The sequence below is a fragment of the Triturus cristatus genome, chromosome 1_2, assembly GCF_964204655.1.
Source record: "Triturus cristatus chromosome 1_2, aTriCri1.1, whole genome shotgun sequence".
NCBI lineage: Eukaryota > Metazoa > Chordata > Amphibia > Caudata > Salamandridae > Triturus > Triturus cristatus.
In genome coordinates, this window is record NC_140580.1 from 363,720,783 (window position 1) to 363,732,458 (window position 11,676).

The 11,676-nt window shown below is 40.9% G+C and overlaps 1 protein-coding gene across 2 annotated transcripts in view; it reads left to right on the forward strand.

Moving 5' to 3' along the window:
* Nucleotides 1-9,354, forward strand: part of LOC146867368 (prostate stem cell antigen-like) — a 145,541-nt gene extending 136,187 nt beyond the window's left edge. For both annotated transcript variants that reach the window (XM_085604579.1, XM_085604569.1), the window contains exon 3: nucleotides 8,373-9,354. In XM_085604579.1, coding sequence (XP_085460705.1) covers nucleotides 8,373-8,572 — 200 coding nt within the window. In that variant the 3' untranslated portion in view covers nucleotides 8,573-9,354. The remainder of the gene's footprint in view (nucleotides 1-8,372) is intronic.
* The last annotated feature ends 2,322 nt before the right edge of the window (nucleotides 9,355-11,676 follow it).

An 11,676-nucleotide genomic window follows, 5' to 3' on the forward strand; every position in this document is an offset into this window, starting at 1 on the left:
GAAGAAGTTAAATGAACTTTGAAACGCGTTGGGCGCTCCACAAACTTTCTGGTGCGAAACGGCTGTCCGCCTTGCTAATAAATCAACAGAAGACGAGTGCATCTGGATATGCTTGGGCTTGGGCATTTGTTTATTCATATATACATACATATATAAACATATATATGTTATGTTATGTTAATTCGGATCTTTTATAGCGCACAGCTACTCCGAAGAGTGTCCCGGCGCTTTGACAAAAACCCGAGAAGTGAGGCTAGGGCAGATGAGAGCAGACAGAAGGGTTACTGGGCAAAGAGCCATGACTGCATATCTATATAAATACAAATATAAATGCATATATTCATATACATATATACATACATATGCATGTTATGTACATGAAAGTTTGAAAAACACTAATAAAAGCAAAGCTAAAAAGCCACCTAATTACAAACACCTAATTACAAACAGAATTGCTTTAACTTAAACGAGGGCGAGACCTATTGCATTTTCAATGCTTGTTCACTTTGGTTCCATCAAGAAGGCATTCAGATGTGTCACACATTTGCCATAAATTCTGAATGTTAGCAGTCTAGTTGCTCATTAGATCACCAGGGAAGTCTGCTTCTGGTATTCAAAGTGCATGTTTCAGTCTGCATGTCAAAAGTTTTTAATGAAATAGAAGAGGATTTGAGAAGTCAAAATGTGCCCTAATTTTTCTTTCTGCAGCACTAATCATAATTTCTATGGCAAAATGAACCCCCTCATTTTGTTCCTTTGCAAATTAAATGTTTTAAGTGTTACCACTTTATTACAATCAAGATGGCTTCAGGTGTGTCATAAGTAAGACTGTTAGCCCTCCAGTTGTTCTTTAGAACACTCTGGGACATTCTGTCTTTGGCTATACTTGGGTACATCTGGGTGATATTTGTGCTATATTTGGGCTCTTTTGTCTCTGATGGCCATCTTGGGAGACTTATTTGTTATGAAGTTTCCTAATTTCCTCATTTACTACAGTCTCCTCAGTAGGAAATACTTTCAGTTTTTTACTTTGATTCCATCAAGAAGGCATTCAGATGTGTCACAAATTTGCCATAAATTTAAAATGTTAGCTCTCTAGTTGCTCATTACATCATTGTAGTAAAGCTACTGCTCACCAGGGAAGTCTGCTGCTGGTATTGAAAGTGCATGTTTCAGTCTGCATGTCAGAATTTTTTGATGAAATAGAAGAGGATTTGAGAAGTCACTCAAAATGTGCCCTAATGTTTCTTTCTGCAGCACTAATCATACTTTCTATGGCAAAATGAACCCCCTCATTTTGTTCCTTTTTAAATTAAATATTTTAAGAGTTACCACTTTATTCCAATCAAGATGGCTTCAGGTGTGCCATACGTTTGTCATAAGTAGGACTGTTAGCGCTCTAGTTGTTCTTTAGAACACTCTGGGAAGCTGCAGTAGAACACAAAGGAATCAACTGACAATCTCTGCCCTTGTTGGATGTACATGTTTTACTGAGAATGTCAGACTTCATTCTCAGATGACTGAGAAAGATAATGTGAATTTACAGAAAATATGCTCTCAGTATAGCTTATAGATCACCTTCCAAACCTCTGTGGGAAAAGCATGAGAAAACAGTTTTCTCTCAAACATGGTTCATGATATCCCAGCAGAAGGCTTTTTCACATGGTAAAATCACCTTAGAACACACCATAATTCCTAAAATGAGTATGGTACCATCAACAAATTATTTATAATGTAACTAAAGTCTTAAAACCTTCTATTAACTGCAATGCTATTTAATGAGGTGCTATCTTGTATATTGGTCCCAAGATGACTGCCAACACTTCTTGGATGAAGTGCTGACAGCCAATCAGATCTCACGGTGTGGTTAGGCGCCGCCCAGATATATCTATGATTTTACTTTTGATTTTCTCTTCAACTACTGAACGAATTTAATCCATTTAACCAAAAGGCACGAGTGTGAACCAAGGGCTACCTCTTTGCCAAATTTCGTTTAATTCCGTTCAGCAGTTCAGGCTGCAGCTGCGATTAACGGTTCCTATGGAAAATTGCATGGGAAAAACACGTTTTGGGACCCCCCTTTTTTCTCGGCTCCCGCATGACGAATCACCCCGAGACTTTCAGGATAGGAGCGGACCGGAGCGCCTCACCAGTTTTGAAAATATCGCGAAGATTCGGCAACCGGCACCAAAGTTATTCCAAATAGAATGTTGCGGATTTCCTATGGATAATGATAATAGGTCCTAACTATACCTACTGGCGACTATATATATATCTTGTATTATGTCAAATCGGGGATAGATCCCAGAATTGTTTACATGTAAATACCCTTATATTATGTCTCTCAGGAAAATATGCCGTTTTTTAGAAAATCTTTTAAGTATTTATACTTTTCTTATTAAGTTTGAATATATTAATTATTTATTCAATCAGGAATCTTTCTATAGGCTATTTTTTACTAAAATTATCAATTGTGACTACTCCGTTTGAGTGTAATGAATTTTAGATTAGATTTTAACTAAGAGAGATGGTATTTATTGTCTTACTTTTCACTTCATTGTTTATCGTGACAAAGTGAGGTTTTGACTTGTGTATTGAAGGTTGGCGAGTATTTTTTCCAGTTCTATTGCATTTCATCTATCACGTGTTAAAATGTAGCACTTTAAATGGTCTAAGGATACTTACAGTGTTGTCACGTGATCAAGGTCCGTTCCGGACTGAAACGCCTAATGGCCGACATTAAAATGCAAATCTAAGCACGCAACTATGGGTCCGTATCTGCTTTGCTGAAGAAAAATTCTGCAGTGGCGAGAAGCAGCTGTTTCTGATATTTGGACTGGCGAGGCTTTGACCAGTCGAACACGGACGCCCAATCACTAAGAGGCGAATGACTAACAAAGCTACTACTTTCGTGTCCACGACCGGAAGGAAAAAGTATCCGGAAGGAATTGTAACAGTCAGCCCCCCACAGCCAAGGATTGTGCCGCCGGGATTGTCTACTGTGCTCGCAGTGTCGGAGGACTCTCGGGACGCTGAAGAGATGAGAAAGGTAGGACGAAAAGGCATTGTGGGGCGATTGGTGTGCCAAGTAGCGTACGGGACAAGAGGGTTATTCTACATGTCTGTGAGCCCGGGACACACTAACCATATTACCATCTACAATCAAATTATGTCGGCCGACATGCTTAAAGACCATGAGGCAGCAGCCTCTGAGATGTTTGACAATGTGCCCTCAACTGGTAATATGCAAAATCTGCTAGGGGCCAATGTCACCAAAACAAACGATGATTTAAAAAGTAAAATGAAAACGTTGGAAAAGGTGATGCGCGTAGAACAGGGAAAGTGGTGGGAACATAAGTCACTACTACGGTATTTGGATGTGGGGAGAATTCCCAGAGGATTGCGTATTTTAACGGCACCCAGCTATGAGCAACCTAATCCAGAAATGATGAAGGAATGGGCCCAATGCAATCTGGACTCTTCCAGGCGATTGGTAGAGATACTAGTGAAATATGCGGAGATAGATAGAGCGGCATTACAACTCCGCATAGAAAAAATAACTGACGAAGTAACAGCTATGGGTCTCACTGAAGACACATCTAAATTAAGACAAGAGATGACCAGTTGACTACGAAAAGAGGAAGATAAGGTGAAAGAATGGAAACCATTTAAATTCCACCAGGATCGTGTGGATTATGAAACCGGTCGAATCTTCACCTTCTTGCGCAAATATGAAGCAATGAAATCAACCAAATATGCTGCCTCCAATGTTCAATAATCCGGTACTTCCCTTACAAAACAAACAATTGCTGACACTTCTAACTCTGATCTTAGTTCGGCGATTGAAAGTGAAGCCGAAGGGGACCCTACCAGACCTATGATAGGTGGAATACGAGTGGCACCTTCCCCAGCAGAAGAGCTGAATTTTTTAGCAGAGGAACAGAGAGCAACTCTCCGACCAGGGCCCCAGAGAAAACCAGCAGGCAGAGGAGAAACTACCGTCGGAGGCAGAGGCGAAAGGCTAGAATTGGAGGAAAGTAAAAAAACAGTAATTAATCTGTCAGAAGCAGTCCTCAATCAAGCGGAAACCCAAATTCTGGCCTTTGGCTCATCATACTGTGCAGAATCGAATTTTGATAATCCAAATACAAGAATGGACATTTACAAATTTGTGCGAAAATTAAAACTTCAAAAATGTCATGCTGGCACCGATACCAATCGTCTAAGCGATTTGGAGACTGAGGAAATCTCGCAACCCATGCCGTCAGCTGACCAATCCTTGTTACAAATATTGGCTGAATTACATCAGGAAAATCAAAGTATGGAAGTTGAATAATTTTCTCCCACTTTAGCCAGGAACATTTCAGCCTCACAGCAAGCCCCCAGGATGATTACTCCATTTAAAAAGAAATCGACATTTACCCCGATACTAGCAAGAGATGGTATTGATATATTCAGTGAATATGTAATCAGTGAAATCAAATAATTAAATCATAAAACTCTAAACACCAAAAAGAAAATAAATAACAGAAACAAACAATACTACTCTTTGATTAACAAACTACAAAAGGACAAAAATGTAATTGTTAGAAACTCCGATAAAGGAGGAAATGTCGTTTTGTGGGCTAGACTAGACTATATGGAAAAGGCTCTGTCACAGTTAAATGACATATTATGTTATAGGCTCAGCAATTCAATGGCTCTAAGGGAGACATCTAAGGATTTTTATGCGAAACTGGTGGCTTGGAAGAGTATGGGATTATTAAATATGGACGAGTATCAGTTTATTAGAAATGACCATCCAACCGTCCCTAACATTTACTTCATCCCAAAAATCCATAAAAATGCCACCAAGCCCCCAGGCATGCCAATCATATTGGCCAGAGACAGCCTACTAGAAAATGCTTCCAAATATATATACTTTTATCTTCAAGAATGGGTTCAAGAATTACCCTCCTAAGGGATACCAGTGATTTTATTTCCAAGATAAAGGATTTTAAATGGGACAGCACATTCTATCTTTTAACTTTGGATGTGTCTTCCCTATACACTTGTATTAATCATAAGGACGGTCTACGTGCTATTGAATGTTATCTGAACAAGAACAAGGCTACCTTCCCCAGCACAATAATGTTATTAAGCATGATCAGCTTCTGCTTAAACAACAATATATTCCTGTTTGACAAAATGTTCTATCAGCATATGCGAGGTGTCGCAATGAGAGCCAGCTTCTCCCCCAGCTATGCCTGTTTATTTATGGGCTGGTGGGAGGAGCTGGTTCTCAGGGACAGGTATAAAAAGTATATGGAGGATCATGTCAAACTGTCCATAGATATATTGATGATTTATTCATTGTTTGGGAGGGATCCAAAGAGCAAGCCTTGAACTTTGTTTCAGAGATTAATGAGAATGGTGTCAACCTTAGTTTCCGATCAACTATTAGCAATACCAGCATCAATTTTTTAGATGTGGAAATATATGTTAAGGGAAACAACCTTGAAACTAGGTTATACAGAAAGGAGACTGCCGGCAACGCCGTATTACATTTCTCTAGTTTCCACCCTCGACACCTAGTATGCAGCATCACTTATGGGGAAATGCCACGTCTCAAAAGAATTTGTAGTAACCCAGAGGACTTAGCCATAGCCCAAAACAAAAGTAACATGAGATTTTTATCTAGGGGGTACCGTGCTAATATCATACAAGAGGCCATCAACAAATCACAAAATCTGGTAAGAAATGAACTACTAATTCCCAAAAAAGGCAAAATAGCGACCCAAACAAAAAATGAAAACCCCGACGAGTTGCGACTTATTATCACCTATAATGCTCAAGAGAAATCCATAAAGAAGATCATATATAGAAACTGGACCATTGTTAAAAATGACCCTGTAATAGGTCATGAGCTCCCAATGAAACCCAGTATCACGTACAAAAGAGCGCCTTCTATGTATAACAGTCTAGTTTCCAGCAGTCCAGAATCATCCAATACCATCAATTGGTTAACTGCTCCAACTGGATTTACTAAATGCAAGACATGTAAGGCATATCAATATGGCACAAACAGAAACAGCTATTACACAGCATTTTGCGATAAGGAAGTCAAAATTAACAAACCCCTTCATTGCAAAACCAAGTATGCAATATACGTGCTAGAATGTACATGCCAACTTAGGTACATAGGTAGCACGAAGCTACCGGTGAGCAAAAGAATCTTGCAACACATTAGGCCCTACCTACCCTGTCGCCAGACATTTTCGAGAAGTCCACAAGAATGATTTATAAGACTTTTCGTACTTTGTAATAGATGCTATACCTAAAACTAAAAGAGGAGGCAATAGGAATTACCAGCTTAGAAAACTTGAGACACGTTACATTCTTAATTTAGATAGTAAGTCACCAGGAGGGTTAAATAACACAGAAGATTTATACACCTGTTTGTGAATATGTCCTGCCCATCCCTAGACTTTGTGTATCCTTTTTCACAAAATAATTTTTTTTAAATAATTTTTTTCGTTTTTTTAGATCAGCATAACTCTATTCAACATTCTCAAGTCTTCCCATTCCTATTCTAAAAATTGTTTTCTTGATCTAACTGAAATGCAATGTAAAAATAGAATAGCAAAGTATGGGAAATATACTTATGACTCATGTGAAGGCTGCCAAACCACTCTTACCAGTCAATATTCTGTTTTTTTAATAAGCTACACCTAGTTGCACTTTATTGATTAGCACTCAAGTTTTTATATTCATCTGTGATGAGTAGAAAGATGGTGGTATTTTGATACATTTTAGGTAGCACATAGCACTTTTTTTTAATAGAATAGATAATGTATTTATTCAAATTCAATCCAGGATACACATATTGCATTTAAGCAAATATTGTATTATGTCAAATCGGGGATAGATCCCAGAATTGTTTACATGTAAATACCCTTATATTATGTCTCTCAGGAAAATATGCAGTATTTTAGAAAATCTTTTAAATTGTGATAAGTATTTATACTTTTCTTATTAAGTTTGAATATATTAATTATTTATTCAATCAGGAATCTTTCTATAGGCTATTTTTTACTAAAATTATCAATTGTGACTACTCCGTTTGATTGTAATGAATTTTAGATTAATTTTTAACTAAGAGAGATGGTATTTATTGTCTTACTTTTCACTTCATTTTTTATCCTGACAAAGTGAGGTTTTGACTTGTGTATTGAAGGTTGACGGGTATTTTTTCCAGTTCTATTGCATTTCATCTATCACGTGTTAAAATGTAGCACTTTAAATGGTCTAAGGATACTTACAGAGTTTTCATGTGATCAAGCTCCGTTCGGGACTGAAAAGCGTAATGGCTGACAATAAAATGCAAATCTAAGCACGCAACTATGGGTCCGTGTCTGCTTTGCTGAAGAAAAATTCAGCGGGAGGCGAGAATCAGCTGTTTCTGATATATATATATATATATATATATATATATCACAAAATAAGCGATCACTCAGAGGATATTACACCCGGCACTTGATTTATTTCCAGTAACATGTTTTGACTGCACCACAAGCTTGCTCACACACTGGATTATGGGACAATCTTGCAATACATACAGGGTCACGGAAAGTAAAATAGGACAAGAAAATTCCTTCCCTTGGATTCGTGTAAATGGTAAATCGTGAACAAGGCGTTACAGAACCAATTACATTTTCTCAGAATCTGCTGTTCGCCTGAGAGTGCACTTCATTGGACTGGATTGTTTGGATTGATTGTCCTGCGTGACCCGCCGGTGCAACGCGCCACCTCTCATGGGCCCTGGGTCACAGAAGGGACAATCGTTTGGGGGATATATATATATGTATATACAAATATATATGTATATATATACATATATATGCTGTGCCAGTGAAAATAAATGTAGTGCAACACCTTGTTATTGACAGCAAGTGTACTAATAGACCAACAGTCACACATTTATTACGGTAGTGTAAAGGTCCGACTCGAAATGATTGCCCTAATATAGTGTAAATACTGTGACAAGACTGCTTATGGTGCCACAGAACTAATTTTGCAATGACTTTCCAGGAAACAAACTACTGCTAATAATCAGTAGGCCTGCTTTGTGTGTTTTTATATCAATATGTGAATGTACCCCCTTGTTACCAGCCTCTGGTGAAATAAACATGTTTATAAATAATTCTTGTGATGAAGCAAAATGACAGAAATCATACATGCAGCTCCCCAGGAAGTAATATGCTGCTTTTCACCACTGTTGTGGGAGGGAAGGTGCATCATGACCCACTGGTGTCTTTGACTCTTGCGAATGAGTATAAATTGTTTCTTCTCCTCTTTCTTGCTTTTTTATAAATCTTTCCATTTGTTTACAGGATACAGCCACATCTACACGAGCTATCGATGTCTCAGTTCAGGCTGTACCCAGAACCTCCCAATCGATTCCACCACTGGAGTCGGTGTCAACATCTCCTGTTGCGACAGCGACTTGTGCAACTCAGGGCCTGCCACCGCCCAGCTCTCGCTTCTGTCCTGCGCTGGCATCCTGGGGCTGTGGCTACTCAACTGGGCCTAACTGACACCCAGAAAAACATTATGGGTAAAGAAAGAGTCAGTGACCGACTCCACCTGGTCGGAGAAGAAATGAAAAAGGATGATGATGACTGCAAAATGTCCCCTTCTGTTTGATTGCTTCTCCTCCACCCTCTGCAGCCTGAACCACCAACCTTGACTGAGCAGTGGAAGAAGTCAGAGCCATCAATCCTAACTAGAGAAGCTAGATCCCCTCCCCCCACTGTTAGGGCAAGCAGCTAATGACCTTCTATATGCAAATATTTATCACATGTGTACTCCATATGAATAAAAAAGGGTAAGGATAGTGAACATAATTAATTTTTTTCTCTTTCAATCTTTGTTTCATTTCACACCTAGGCCGTTGCATCTTGGGAATAACGATTCATGCAAATTTGACAGTGACTTGCAATTTCTGCCACCACGTGATCTTATTCGGTCATGCTGTCAAAAAACATGACGATAGTGGACGAGTGTGTCAGAAAATTGCATGTTTGATTACTGGCATTTACACCAGCAGCGGGTTATACACCCGTGGTTCTTGGGATTGTTTCGCAGACCTTACAGCAAGCACAGCATTAACGGATTACAACCAATGGAATGGGCTGCCTACAATTAATGCCTACATTAATGTAAAAACATATATAGCAGGTAATATCTTCATTATGCTCTTATATTGTAATCTTGGGGACCTCTCTCGTGTTTCATTACCAGGTTGCAATAAGTTCTCGATATACAGTCACAATATATAAATAAAACCTGAATAAATAAAAACCGTGGAAGATAGTTTTGGTGTTCTGTGGTACACGAAGTTAAAAGCAACGCAATTGATAAAATGTTCTTGAACTGTCAAGCAATGAAAAGGAAATCGAAAAGAGTAAGATGTTTTACAAGCGCTATATTATAAAAGAAAGAATGAAAAGAGTGGAAGGCATATGCCAGGGCAGAATAGAGAGATGTAAAATCCATCACGGAACGGAAGTTTAAAAGGAAAAAGGGGTCCACAGGTAGACCTCAGAATGACCAATCAAAACTCCACATCGATAATTCGTAGTGGTTAATGGTCAGCTGACCAATCAGAACCCCTACTCGATCTTTTGCAGTTGTGGGTGGTGAGTTGACCAATCAGAACTCACAGTCAATCACTCAGGGTGGTGAATAGTTAGTGATAAATGTAGGACTCAGAAGTAACCCTGGGCGTAGTTTGCGAAGTAGCACTACGCGTAGCTACGCAAAGTGCACTTCGCACTACGCGTAGCACTTCGCGAACTGCGTAGTACCCTGTTCGCACTGTGCAAGATGCCGTTTTCAATGATTGCACAGTGCGGACAAGCATCCGGCACTGTGCAATCATTGAAAACGGCACAGTGCGAGCTGTAGTTTTCTGCCGCTCGAGTAGATTTTTACTCGAGCGGCAGCTTTCTCAATGCGAACTGGTAGTTTCTCATCGCGAGCGGTCGCGAGCATACCCGACCACTCGCAATGAGAAACCTGACCTCCCCGCGTTGAGAATCTCGCCGGGAGGTTTATTTTCCACGCTCGCGATTGGCAACTTGATGTTGCTGATCGCGAACGAGGAAAAAGTCTCGCCGGGATGTCATTTTGCTTGCTTGCTCGTGGTTGCCAACTTGACGTTGAGGACCGCGAGCAAGCAAAAAACAAGCATTGGCATAGCCAATAGGTCTCGCATTAATTAAGTTTGAGCTATTGGCATTGCTAAATATTGCAACACCAATTGCAACCAAAGTCTATAAATTGTAGGCCCAAAAAATGAGTATTTATTTTTGTAGCAATGGTGGCATGCTGCGCTTTAGATTAATATGTTTAAAAGTAAAGTGCACCATACTGCGATTGCTACAATATTTAATTGTGGCTGCGTTAACAATTGATGTGTGCACTGATGGCTGGTGGTGTGTGTGCCGTTAGAACTTGTGCACTGATGGCTGGTGGTGTGTGTGCCTGGTGGAAGTGTGCACTCCCGGCTGGTGGTGTGTGTGCCTGGTGGAAGCGAGCACTGACGGTTGGTGGTGTGTGTGCCTGGTGGAAGCGTGCACTGATGGCTGGTGGTGTGTGCCTGGTGAAAGCGTGCACCGACGGCTGGTGGTGTGTGTGTGCCTGGTGAAAACGTGCACTGACGGCTGGTGGTGTGTGTGCGTGCCTGGTGAAAGCATGCACGGACGGCTGGTGGTGTGTGTGTGTGTGTGCCTGGTGAAAGCATGCACGGATGGCTGGTGGGGTGTGTGTGCCTGGTGAAAGCATGCACAGACGGCTGGTGGTGTGTGTGTGCCTGGTGAAAGCGTGCACTGATGTCCGGTGGTGTGTGCCTGGTGGAAGCGAGCACTGATGGCTGGTGGATTTTGTGCCTGTAGAAATTGTGCCCTCATGGCTGGTGGTGGGTGTGCCTGGTGAAAGCGTGCACTGACGTCTGGTGGTGTGTGCCTGGTGGAAGCGTGCACTGACGGCTGGTGGTGTTTGTGCCTGGTGAAAGCGTGCACTGACGACTGATGGTGTCTGTGCCTGGTGAAAGTGTGCACTGACGGTGTGGTTGTGTGTGTGGTTTTGTGTGTGGCAGTGTGTGTGGTAGTGTGTGTGTGTTGTGGTAGTGTGTGTGTGTTGTGGTAGTGTGTGTGTGGTGTGGTAGTGTGTGTGTGGTGTGCTTGTGTGTGTGGTTGTGTCACAGGGCAGCAAAGGGGACAGAAGGAGAAAAAGGCACAGAATCACTGGGGCAGCGAAGGGGACAGGAGAAAAAAAGGCACAGAATCACGTGGGCAGCGTAGGGGACAAAAGGAGCAAAAATGCACAGTATCACGGGGGCAGAGAAGGGGACAGAAGGAGAAAAAGGCACAGAATCACGGGGGCAGCGAAGGGGACAGAAGGAGAACAAGTTAGGAGTGAGGTGGGAGGAAAGATGCCAGTACATAGGCACTATTAGTTTCATCTCTGCAGAGGACAAATCAGTATTGCTGGCAATGTATGACAAACAAAGCTCTACAAGGCAAGTCTCAGGATCATTCAAAAGCTATATTTAAGGGGGACAAGGTTGTGGTTAAGACAGCCAAATTGCATCTACAGAACTGGCAATTCACTTGCACTCCGGCCATTTCTGCT